The sequence below is a fragment of the Lepus europaeus genome, chromosome 5 (assembly GCF_033115175.1).
Source record: "Lepus europaeus isolate LE1 chromosome 5, mLepTim1.pri, whole genome shotgun sequence".
In the NCBI taxonomy this organism is placed as follows: domain Eukaryota; kingdom Metazoa; phylum Chordata; class Mammalia; order Lagomorpha; family Leporidae; genus Lepus; species Lepus europaeus.
In genome coordinates this window covers 25,986,129-25,999,057 of record NC_084831.1, presented here as the reverse complement: position 1 = coordinate 25,999,057, position 12,929 = coordinate 25,986,129, and the positions used below count along the sequence as shown (strand labels likewise).

The following is a 12,929-nucleotide window of genomic DNA, read 5'->3' as shown; positions in this document are numbered from 1 at the left end:
AAACTCAACAGGCTTATGGGGAAGCCAAGCTGGGTCAGCAGGGTGAGGGAGATGATATCTCTAGAGTCATCTCACTTGTCGAAGGGAAAGACTGGGTGAGGAAGAGAGGTGCTCTCAGTCTTTAATAGTAGCTGTCCCACATGGGCCCCTGAGGGCAGGGGCCACCCTCCCTGGGCCTCTGCTGCATCCCCACTGCTAAGCACGGTCGGCCCCTAGCAGATGCTCATTGCACAGAGGACTCTAACAGCTAGTTAATGGTCTCCAAAAGTTCCATCTCCCATGACCTTTTTCATCTGCCCTTATAGACCCCTGCACGTCCTGGTGGCTGTGTTCATCTCCCAGGATGCACCTGTGAAATGTCCGAGGCCCCATGGATGGAGAGCAGCTGTGTATTTTCAGTAATGACAACTATATCTGAGCAGCAGAGGTCTCCCACCTGCTAGTTTACTCTCCAGCTGCCCGCAATGGCTAGGTGTGGGCAGACGGGACCCAGGAGCCAGGAACTCGACCTGGGCCTCCTGTGTGGATGGCGGGGACCCAACTGCTCGAGCCGCCACCTGCTGCTGTATTAGCAGGAAGCTGCAGTGAGACATGGGACACGGGTGACCCCACTGGTACCTTAATTGCCAGGCCGGAAGCCCACCCCAGCCTGCCTCTGCTGAGCACCTGCTCTGTGCTGGGCGCCGTGCTGCCCCGCAGCCTAGGTTATCAGCGTCTGCACAGCCGTGGCGCACTGTTGTCCTCGGCAGCTGATGCTCCCGGAGTTCGCTCGACTCAAGGTTACGCAGAGTGAGGCAGAGATGGCGGCTGATCTTAGACCAGATCAGGCTGGTTCCGAAGTCTGCCGTTTCCCTCCTCGGCGACCTGTTTCCTCCCAGAAAGGGGGGAGGAGGGGAGAGGAGAGGGAAAGCCTTCTTCAGGAGGGTTTGGAGATGATCAGAGCTGATGGAAAGAGTCCAGGAGGGCGGGCGCCAGCAGGAACATGGGCAGTCAGAGGGTATCGTATGGGCCTGGACAGCCTGTGGAGTCCACTCTGCCCTTGTCCACGTCTTCTTCATTGCCACCCTGCCCTCTCACTGCAGGCTCCCTTAGATTCTTGTGTGTGTGTGTGAGATGTGGAACAAATTTCTTGAGTTTCATATATACAATTTTAAGAGCGTAATGATACTTCCTACCCTCCCTCACTTCTACTTGCCCTGAAATTCTTGATTGTCTCTGACCCCAGGGCCTTTGCACATGTTCTTTTCAGTGCCTGAAACATCTTTCTGGCCTTGCTGACCCTTACTAATATCTCAGAGTATTGCAGAGATGTCACCTCCTCTGTGAAGGCATCTCTGATCTCTCCCCTGCCCCCCAGGACTTGGTTTGGTCCCCTGCCTGGTCCCTGCCCGACCATAATGCATAACATAACTTTAATCGTGCATGCCTCCTTCATGGTCCCTTGGGAAGTTAGATTCATGGTGTTGTGCTCACCATACTCCAGGCCCTATGCTAAGCACTTTGACCACCTTACTTTATTTAGTTCTCATTATAACCCCACGGGAATAGTGCTGTTGCAATCCGTATCTTACAAATGTGCCTCATTACCGAGGGAGGGAGAAGTTAATTAAGAGATGCCCGAGGGCCCAGGGCTGCTCGGTAAGGCTTCAGGCTGGGAGGTGGAGCAGCAGCGTGGCGCCTGGGGTCTACGCTGCCCACCCTGATTCCTGGGCTTGCAGAGATACCTAAGAGCCCAGTGCTTGCCTGGAATGGCTTGGACAGTGCCAAGCCGGGGGAGCTGGGTCAGGTGGAACAGGTGGCTCGTGGGCTCCTAGCAGCTGCATCCTGCCTCCCTCCTGATGGGCGGGCCGTGGGGCTCTCGCACCCTCACCAAGGCCTTTTCCTCTGGATAATGAGATGCTCCTGCTGTGGCCACGGTTGCCTTGGCTCTGGCCATGTGTGGAGCACCGTGTTCCCATGTTCCCCCTGGTAAACAGGTCAGGCTGATGAGGACCTGCCTTCTTCTTCCGCTGCCTCACTGCTTCATCCAGTGTGAACCTTCAACCCCTGACCCCTTGGGCCAGAAAACCACGTGTGATGGACAGGACATGGGATTTAGCAAGCATCTGCTCTCTGCCGTGTTCTGTGTCCACGAGGAGAAGGAGTGTGGACTCCGTGACCATGCCCCAGACACAAGAGTGAGCTCCCAGGGCCACAATTCACATGCAGAGCTGTGCGTTAGAAGAAACAGGGACCCTGGATGCCACATGTGGCTCCCTTTGCATGTCACCTATTCTTGGGGACCTGGTGGCTTTAAGAGGTGGCCCAGGGAGGTGCTGCTGAGGACCGGGAGTGGGGCAGAGCCGGGCTCACTGGCTGTGTGTTTCTTTCCTCACAGTGCTGCCCAGCCACACGTGCGGGAACCCGGGGAGGCTGCCCAACGGCGTCCAGCAAGGCTCCACCTTCACCCTCGGCGACAAAGTCCGCTACAGCTGCAACCCGGGCTTCTTCCTGGAGGGCCACGCGGTGCTCACCTGCCAGGCGGGCTCCGAGAACAGCGCCACGTGGGACTTTCCCCTGCCCTCCTGCAGAGGTAGGTGGCCGCCAGGGGTCCCAGGGAGAGAGGGTCCCAGGGAGCCAGTGGGCAGCAGCCGGAGAGGAGGCGGAGCTTCCAGTGGATCCTGTCTTTGGTTGGGGAGGGGAGGGGCTGCACCCGGCACTGCAGCCTGGTGTGGGGTTCCCACCACGGGGAGCCACATCCGGGGCCCAGAGGGTCCTCAAGGCCGTGGGTATTGCAGGCGCCTTGGGAGCACAGGAGTCTCCTGCCTTGGCCTGTCCCTCTGCCCCAGGAGAGCCATGGTGTCACTTTCTGCCCCCAGTCACTCCTGCGCGCCTCACCTGGTGATGCCGCTTCTCTCTCCTACCCACTCTGCCTCCCACCTTACGTAATGGTTCCTTCCAAACATGCCAAAGACTTGTGTACCCCCAAAACTCCACACCCACCTCTCCCCAAACCCCACTATTCCGTGCCAGGTCGGCCTCAGCCCCCAGGAGGGGAGACCACCTCATTTGTCTTCTCCCAAGACAGCCCCAGCTTCAGTCCTGGAAGTCCTGTGCCCTAGAAACCAGCACCTGGGGCCCAAGCAAAGCCGAACATCAGTGCCCTCCTCCCAGCCCGTTCCTTTCTGCTCCCACTCCTAACAGCCCAGCTGAGTTCTAAAATGATGTCCAGCAGGAGCATCTGGCACAGCACTCCAGATGTGGCTTGGGACACCCAGATCCCATGTCAGAGTTCCCGGGTTTGAGTCCCGGATCCACTCACAATCCCAGCTTCCTACTGCCCAGACCCTGGGAGGCAACAGTGATGTCTCAAGTAGTCGGGTCCCTGCCACCCACATGGGAGATTGAGTGCCAGGCTCCTGGCTTCAGCCCAGCCCAGCCCTGACTGTTCTAGGCATTTGGGAAGCAAACCAGTGTGTAGGCAATCTTTCTCCCCCACCCCTTCTCTCTCTCTCTCTCTTTCTCTTTCTCTCTTCCTACCCCTAGCCCTTTCCTCTGCCTTTCATATAAAGTAAATAAAAATAATAATTTTGAATGACTTATCTCTCATAGCAAAAATAATGTATGATCAATTTTAGAGTTAGCACATACAGAAAATGTAAATGGAGGAACAAAATGACTCTATCTTGGGCAAAATCTTCATGTACAGGTTGAGCATCCCTAATGTGAAAATTCAAAATCTGAAATGCTCCAAGTCCTGAAACTTTTCAAGGGCCAAGGTGATATCACAAGTGAAAAATCCCACACCATGAAACCTTGTTTTGTGTGCGAAGTTAGTAAGAATATTGTATGAAGTTATCCTCAGGCTACGTGTGTAAGATGCACATTTGACGTAAGTGAGGTTCGTGTTTAGAATCAGGACCCATGCCCAGGATAACTAGTTATGCATCTGCAAATATTCCCAAGCCTGGGAAACTCTGAAATCCCAAATACTGTGCTCCCAGACCTTCTGGAGATGGAATCCTGAGTTCGTATTTCGCACCCATCTTGGCCAGTTCTGCACAGTTGTGTGTGTGACAAATCGCTGGAAGCGCTGGGATCGCGTTGTGGATGGAGCACATTTAACCGCCCTGGAGAAACTCCCTAGCACATGTAGATGTCCCCATACTGCCCACATGGCCCAGTATCCTGGAGGTGCCCTTCAGCCTGGTGCCCCTCCCTCCTCTCCTTTACCCCTCGGTCCCCAGTGTTCTGCCTCGCATCACCAATTCCCATGGCGACTGTCTTGGACTTTGCGTGCCGGACCTCTCTGCAGCCTGTTGCGCTATTGGCATCCTGAAGTTCTCACGGTCCCCATCGCGTGCCCTGGATCCCAGGACAGCCAGCTGTGGGCCTAGGAAGAGCATTTCAAGGCCCTGAGGAATAACTGGAAGAGGTACCTCCGCCTAGCGCACAGGCTTTGCTTTTCTCTTGGAGCACGTATTTCTGTAACGACTATCGGAAGACTAGTTCCCGGGATACGCCACCCCTCCTCCTGCCATATGCCCTCACTTTCTGGAATCGACAGCAGGGATGGAAATTACTTGGCATGTGCACCTAAGCTCCTTCCCACTCCTGTGGCAGACATAATTAATTGATCATAGCACCCTTTCTGCTGGATTCCAGACACTGCTGTGAATTCTCTTCCAACAGGCAAGCCACAGCCAATCGATCCCTTTGAGTTGCCACTTGACTTCCCCTTGCTTTATCCTCCTCAGCCAACAGAGTCGGCTTCGGCCGTGTTGCTCCATCTCAGTGGTGCCCAAGGGGATGAGAGGCCCACCACCCTTCCGGTCTCATTTCTGGCTCAGGGCCTGCCTCTCGGGGGAGACCACAGCCAGAAGCTGCTGCACCTGCCATTGCTCGCAGCATCCCTCCCCACTTCCCTGGGGATGTCACTGTTAATATTCTGACCCTACAGGGAGGATGTCCCAGGTTGTGACGTGGCAGAACAGGAAATAGGACAGTGAATGAAATCACGACTTTAAATGGGGAAATACAAGAGCACTATTTATATCACGCCCTTTTGTTCTAGACAGAAACCAAACTTAAATATCCTCCAAGTGTCAGAGGCAGAGGGGTGCAGCTCACCTCGGGTCCTGGGCTAACGCGGTGAGCCCCATTCCCCGGGGTCTTTGGCAGCCCATCAGCTTTTGCTCTCTCTGAACCCTGAACTCGCCACCTTGCCTCGCTTCCTCGCTTCCCCCAGGTCTGCTCTGCCAACTGAGGTAGGGAATGCAGCCCATTTTTCTTGGCCACTTCTCTCCAGAAGCCAAACACAGAACCTGAAGAAAGGTATCTCCCCGCGCCAAGGCTCAGTGGCCATGCAGGGAGCTCATATCTCAGCAGTGCCAGTGGTCTGCAGGCAAAGGCTGAGCCATCAGCCCTTCTCCCAGGAAGCTGCTCCCGGGCATCTGTCTCGGAGGCTCCAGCACCCCACGGCGAGTGCTGGGTCCTCTCCTTCCACCTGAGGCTTCCTGCACCTTGGTCTCATGTCAGGATTTGCAGCCCCTTCTCAGAGGCTGCTTTCTGCGGGTGTGGCCACCTCCAGGGGTGGGGCAGGGCAGGGAAGGCCTGTATGAGCCCCTGCCAAGGCGACTGCAGGTGGGAGTGGAAATGCAGTAGATCCAGGTTGCAAATGATGTTCTAAGTCTCCGGGGTCTCAGGTGGCCATGCCACCAGGCAGAGCTGAGGCATGAGGCTGCCTCCTCAGCCAGGTCAGATCCTGGCTGTGTGTCCAGCCCTGGGGGCCACACAGGAGGGGCAAGGCGGCTCCACCTGCCTCAGGTCCCACACCAGGGCCCGGGGTCGTGGGGGGGAGGGGCGTGAGCACCCTCTCAGGTGTCCCCTGTACCCTGTTCCCACACGGCCTCTCCACTGGAGACAGCGCCACCCCGCCTCCTCTCCCACTTCTCACCCCACTCCTCCCCCTGCCCGGCCTCCCGGCCACTTCTGGGACCTCGGGGTGTTTTTATCTCCTGTTCTCCTGATGGTCTCCCTGCCTCCAGCCCTGCCCTCTGCCTGAGCTGCAGGCCCCTGTGGGTATGGAGCAAACTGCTTTGCACTGAAACGCCACTCTTGTGTTTGCCTCCACAATGTCCCTTTCGTCACCTGCCCCTGCTCGGTGGAGAGTGTCCCCACCCAGAGGGACACGGGTCACACAGCAGGGACGTCGTTCGTGCACCCTGCCCCTCGGCAGCAGCCCACCTTGGAGGGCCCTGGGGACCCCCCACCCCCCCCCCCTGCTAGTACCACCCCCACCTCCCACAAGCAAGAGCTTTCTAAGTTGCAGATCTGACAAAACCCACCCGCGGCTTAGCATCTCGGCAGCGGGCCCTCGTCACTGATGGGGTCAGGGACAGATTCCTCAGTGTGGATCACGAGGCCCTTCCAGACTTCCCTAGTCTGTCTGTTCGGCTTCTCTTAAGTGGCTTCTAGCAGAGCGCTGTCTTCAGAACACGCCAGGGGAGCCTGCCGGGGCAGTCAGACCTGGGGGCTCCCTGCAGATGCTTCTTTGTCTCTGAGGCTGGGGGAGAGCAACATGGCTCTGCCAGAGCCCCCCAAGGCCTCGGCCTGCCCCCCACACTCCAGGCCCCCGGCCCCCTTCTCATTCTCCATGAACTGCCGGACCTTCCCGAGAAGCGTCCCCAGGATGGCCAGTGCTGTTTTGAAGGCGATTTTCTGGACTGTTCTTCCTTGGGTTGCCAAGCTAAACAGGAGTGAAGGGCGCTTACCGCCGTGCCAGGAGCTGCGGTCACGCCCGAGTTAAGGGCTCTGGGCTCGGCAAGGGCTTTTGGCCTGTCTTCCTCTCGTGTGGAGCTCTCGAGCGCTGGCATCTGTGACCGAATAAACCTCATCCACTGGGCAGTGGTCTGGAAATCCTGGCTGAATGAGCGGCTGGCTGGCGGCAGCTGACTCACCCCCAGGATCATGCAGGCACTGGACCCGGAAGGGAAGCCTGGCTATGACACCTGCCCATCAGCTCGGGGAGACAGGATCACTTCCAGCCCAGAGCTTCTCAGAGCAGACTAGAGAGTCGTGTGCCTCTGATCCTTCCAGGAAACACATGTGCTTGGCTGGAAGGTGGGTCTACCCTGGGAGCATGACACAGCCTGAGGACCAACTGGGAGCCACCAGGATTGGAGGCAGAACAGGTGGGAGGCTGCACTGCAGGGAGACCCGTCCCAAGGCTCCAGGCCCCCCCACCCCCCGGAGGGACGGTGCAGCCGGCAGCTGGCAGGAGACAAGGCCTGTGACCCCCTGTCCCTTTGTGTCACTCCGGGTACCTTTTCAAAGGCAGAGGTCCCTGGGAAGAGCTGACTTCGTGGCGTCTCTTTGATGCCCAGGAAAGCAGACGGTGTGGATTTCCACAGCTGGCCTCTGACTTGCGAGGGGCACTGGCCCTGGGACAAGGAAGGCTGCGCCAGGAAAGAAGGAAAGCAGCAAGCAGACTTGCTGGGGGCCGAGAGGCAGGTGGCAGAGAGATCGAGCTGGCCTGAGTGCCGACTGCTTGGCCGCGGCCGGCCACTGCAGCCCCCTACAGCCTCCGCCAGGCAAGGGGAAAGGGGCATTTGGCCTGCAGAGAGGCTCGACCTGCACCTGCCAAGCTGCATCCAGTTTTGCTGCAGAGCGGGAAACAGAGGCAGCGGCGTCAGGTGTGGGCAGGCATAGTCAGTGGGGCCTGCGTTCGGCCTCAGCTGGGCCGGCTCCATGCTGTGTGGTTGCCAGCACGCGGGTAGACTTCTGCGAGCTTTAAAGTGGAAACGGAGCCGATTGCTCACTCGTCGATTCCTCAGCAACCCAGCAGCTTGCTGTTGAGCACCTACCACGCGCCAGTCAGTCATGGATCCAATCGTTATTTATTGACGGCCCGGGAAGCGCCAGCTGCTGCTCCAAATGCGGAAACTCATGGTGCCGACCAAGTCAGGCCCAAGGCCGGGATCTCACGGAGCTCACATTCCAGTGGCCGGGAGACAGCACAGCAACAATAACGGAATGACCGCAGGGCCGGTGGTGACCGGAGCCAGCGATGAGGAAGGCTGTGTGACAAGGGCTAGTCAGGGGAATCTCTGAAGAGGTGAATTGGAATGGAGCAACCTGTTATGTGAAGACCTAGGGGACTCCTCTCCTGGCAAAAGGAGCAAGTGCAAAGGCCCTGGGGTGGGAAAGAGCCTGCTAAGTTAGAGCACTGGAGAACAGACCTATAAGGCAGGTGTGGAATGAAGGGGCGGAGAATCCAGGGCTGTAGGGAAGTGGGAAACTTGCCAAGAAGTTTAGGTTTGCTTTTTTTTTTTTTTTTTTTTTACTGAAAAGATTTTCTTCATAATTTTATTTCTAAAGATTTATTTATTTATTTATTTGAAAGGCAGAGTTACAGAGGGGCAGAGAGAGAGAGAGAGAGAGAGAGAGAGGTCTTCCATCTGCTGGTTCACTCCCCAGATAGCCACAATGGCCAGAGCTGGGCCAATCCAAAACCAGGAGCCAGGAGCTTCTTCCAGGTCTCCAACGTGGACACAGGGGCCATCTTCTACTGCTTTCCCAGGCCATTAGCAGAGAGCTCGATGGGAAGTGGAGCAGCCGGGACTCAAACTGGCATCCATATGGGATGCCGGTGCTGCAGGCAGTGGCCTCACCTGCTACACCACAGCACTAGCCCCTGTAATTTTATTTCATTTAACTTTTTTGATTACCAGGTATTGCTTGTTACTTTTGTATGGGGCACGATGCAGTACCTCAGTGCACACACATACACACACAGAGGAGCCCTCCCTTCTCCTCTCCCAGTGTTTAAAGTCTGCCAGCTCCGCCTCCAGTTCTTTATGCCGCATGGAATACAGCGCTGTGAACCCTCATCACCCCCTGGGCCGCGGAGCCCCAGAAACCATTACTGTGTCTGATTGTGTTTTAGAGCACATAATCTGACCTCCCTCTGCCCCTTGCCCCCACCCTTCCCAGCCTGTAGTACTCACTATTCCAAGTTCAGATCTGCTGTATTTTAACTCCCACATGTACGGGGAAAAACCCGATGTTTGTCTGTCTGTATCTGGCTCCTTTCACTCAATATAATGCTTTCTAGCTCCATCCATTTCGCTGCGAGTCAGGATTTCGTTCTTTTTTATGGCTGAATAATACCCATGTGTGTGAGTGTGTGGGTGTGGGTGTGGGTGTGGGTGTGATGTTTTCTTTATCCGTTCATTGCCGATGGAAGTCTGGGTTGCTTCCATGTTGTGGCTCCTGTCACTCGTGCTGCAGTAATCATGGGAGCAGAGCTGTGTCTTGGAGAGGCTGACTTCAATGCCTCTGGATATTTTCCCAGAAGTGGGACAGCTGGGTCAAGGGCAGACTCCATGTCTAAGTTCAGGAGGCATACGGCGGAGAGGTTTAAAGCAGAGGTTTGGTTCCACTGAACTTGATGTTTCAGGAAGATGGCTCTGGGTGCGGTGAGGGAGGGGGATTGTAGCTGGGCAAGAGGCACAAGTGGAGGCCGTCGGGAGGCAGCTCCTGCAGGTGCCCAGGCTGGAGACGATGCGTGTGGGCCATGGTGGTGGCCGTGGCAGAGACAGGGGCGCGTGGGCGGATCAGGGATGGGGTTAAGAGGTGCGGCTGATAGGTCTTTGCCATGGATTGGATGTGGGTGCTGATGGAGCCAGGGCTCAAGGCGATACCCAGATGTGAGGTGCTGGCTAGGCAGGGATGCTGACGGGCAAGATGGTGGAGGCGGCAATGGGGGCAGGAAGTGTGTTTCCTAAAGAGAATCCAGAGTTTTCCAGGTAACGTTTGAGGTGCTTGGGAGACTCCAAGCCAAGAGATGCGTTCACCAGCTGGGAGGAGCCCTGAGGGGGAAACCGTCTGGGAGAGTGACAAGGGACAGCAGGCAGCTGCCAGACAGCAAAGAGACAGAAGGCACCAGACACGGTGCTGGACACAGCATGGACCCTGAGCGACTCTGAGCATGGAAGCCTTGGCGCAGGCCCTGGCTGATGAAGCCACTCCTGTGGCAAGGCTCCTCTGCTACTCCTGGGGTCACTGATGCTACTCCTCCCCTCCCCCCATTACCACGGCAGAATGATTGACAGCAGAGGGTCTGCAGTCCCATCTCTCACATCCACTGGCTGAGTGGCTTTGGGCCACGTACTCAACCTCTCCTGGGTTTTCCCACCTGTAAATAGGAACCACAGCCCGATTTCATCCTTGTTCCTAGCACCCACCGGATGAGAGTTCACTCTCACTCTGTCTTCCTGCCATGGCCACTGCCGGCCAGCATGTACTGAGCCCTGACTGTGCTCCAGGCCCTGTTGTCTAATGTGATCCTCACCAGCACCTTGGGAGGTTAAGGTATTGTCATTGCCTGTGACAGTCTAGGGCACCAGGGCCTGGAGGGGCTGTAGCCAGAAGGAGGAGCCAGGATTCAGCCCTCATGTGTGTGCCTACCTGCAAGATTTTTTAAAATATGTTATTTATTTGAAAGTCAGAATAACAGAGTGAGAAAGTTTCCATTTGCTGGTTCACTCCCCAGATGGCTGCAACAGCCAGGGCTGAGCCAGGTCGAAGCCAGGAGCTTCCTCCAGGTCTCCCATGTGGGTGCTGGGGCCCAAGCACTTGATGCATCTTCTGCTTTTTCTGAGGCCATTACCAGGGACCTGGGTGGGAAGTGGAGCAGCCACATGGGATGCTGGCGCCATAGGAGACCACTTAATCCACTACGCCTCAGCGCTGGCCCCAGCCATGATCTGAACATCACTGTCTACTGCAGGCAGGGACGGTGGCCTGTGATCTGTAGCAGGAACCTGACTCACAGTGGCCCTGTGACTCCCAGAGCCTGTCCGTGTGGTCCAGGGCACAGGAGCTCAATCCGCAGGTGCACACAGGGGCTTCTCAGTCTCCCGTGGTTCACCTTGACCTTCCTCTTTCACTTGCTGCTTGAAAGGGCCTGCAGTGACTCTGATGGGCAGAGGCTGCTATGCCTCCTCACCCAAGGAGCCTAAGTGGAGGCCCAATCCCTCTCCTTCCCCCTCGGTCGAGTGGTGCCTGGGTCAGGCATTGCATTGACCAAAACCTGAAGAGCAGGCAAGCACCAGAGAGCTTCAAAAGGCTCATGAGAAATGGAGTTGAAAGATAAGCATATGTTGTTGGTGAAAAATACTGTGAAATCCGCACATAGCTTTCTTATTGAAAAGTTCATGATAAATGTACCTTACAGGGAAAAAAAGCTATTCATGGATTTAGAAATTGTTCTACATGAAAATAAGCTTTATCTTTTATTGACATTTTTATGGTTTTTTTTTTCATTTTTCTTATTTAAGGTAAACAAATTTCATGTAATTCATATATACAGATTTAGGAACATAGCAATACTTCCCACCCATACTCCCACTCTACCTCCTCCTTCCTCTCTTATTCCCTCTCTTAATTTTTATATTGATCTACTCTCAGTTCAGTTTACTTTATACTCATAAGATCAGCTCTTTGGTAGGTAAAGAGTTCAACAAGTAGTAAGAAGGAAAAAACACTGTTCTTCAACAGTAGAGACAGGGCTGTAAACAATCATCCAGTCTCAAAATGTGAATTCCACCCCTATGCATTACGTTTTAGATACTCTTACCAGTTACCACAGACCAGGGAAAAGACGCAGTATTTGTCTTTTGGGGACTGGCTTGTTTCACTCAGTATCACGATGAACAACTCCCTCATAGGTGGGCTGTGGCACGAGTGTCCTGGCTGGAATCCTGGCGCCAGCATTTCATAGCTTTGTGGTCATGGGACAGTTCTGGAAGCTCCCTGAGCTGCTTTCGTCCTCTGTAGAGTGCAGGTGACTCTACCTTCCCTCCCCAGTGGGAGAGGAGGTGCAGGTGCAGCAGGTGCATCACCTGGCCAGGAGGACAGCTCCACGAAGGAGCGCTATGTAATTGTATTCCTCCCCTCAGTAGGAGACCCTGGGGGGGGGGGGGCATATCCAGGAAAGGCTTCTGGGGGCAGAGGTGCTGCTGTCTAGAGCTGGGATCTCCTACATGGAAGAAGGAAGGTTCTCGATAAAGCCAAGGATCCAGGGGCAGAGTCCAGAGCCCCGTAGAAAGGGCCCCCAGTAGGGACAGAGACACTGAGCTACAGGGCCAGAAAGGGGGGAGGACTACAGCTTTGGGCACCCATAGCCCAGCTCTCCCAGGCCTGGCCTTGAGTGGCAAGATGCTGGCTTCTCCCCCAGGGTGAGGGGGCCTGTTGGCATTTTCATCTTCTGGGCAGCTGAGGGACCTGGGGGAGGGAAGGCCATGGACAGATGCCCACCACCGAGAATCCTCAGGGTCCCAGGCCTCTGAGATGGTGCATGGGAGTTGGCCTCAAGCAAGCCCCACCATCCTTAGTGGACATCTGGGAGTGACCGTAGAGTTCACAGCCATCATGGAGGATTGCAAGATCGTTCTCCAAAACGATGGTTAATTGAAGCAATTTCAGGAGCACTTAAAGCCAGTCGTAAATAAAGCCATAAGCTTGGGAAGGCACCGTCAGCACCACACACCCCACCTCGGAACGTGTGTGACTCCGCGGCGGGCCACACTCACTGCCAGGGAAGGGGAGAGTGTAAATGAATATTTCAGGCCTGCGGTGGCAGCTGAAGGTTGTGTTTTATGACTCCGAAGTTGTAACCATGAAATATGGTGCCTTGTTTAAATGGGGAGAGAATCTCCAAACAGCTTTTATCGCATCTTCAATCACAGCAGGACGGGGCGAGAGCCCCGGTGGCAGAGGCGCCCCCGGGACAAGCTGCAGCTTCGAGTCCATTGCTGGCCCCAGCCGGAGGGTCTCAGGCTCCCGAGTCCTCGCTTCTGAGCATGGCACAGAGGGCCTGGGGTGAAGTCGGGGAGTTTGAAACTCCCAGGATAGCCCACTAACCTGCCTTTGAGCAGGGTGTTAGA

At 55.7% G+C, this 12,929-nt stretch overlaps 1 protein-coding gene across 1 annotated transcript in view; it reads left to right on the top strand.

Moving 5' to 3' along the window:
- Positions 1-12,929, top strand: part of CSMD2 (CUB and Sushi multiple domains 2) — a 615,632-nt gene that overhangs the window by 212,009 nt on the left and 390,694 nt on the right. Inside the window, exon 4 of the mRNA XM_062193240.1 lies at positions 2,378-2,572. Coding sequence (XP_062049224.1) covers positions 2,378-2,572 — 195 coding nt within the window. The remainder of the gene's footprint in view (positions 1-2,377; positions 2,573-12,929) is intronic.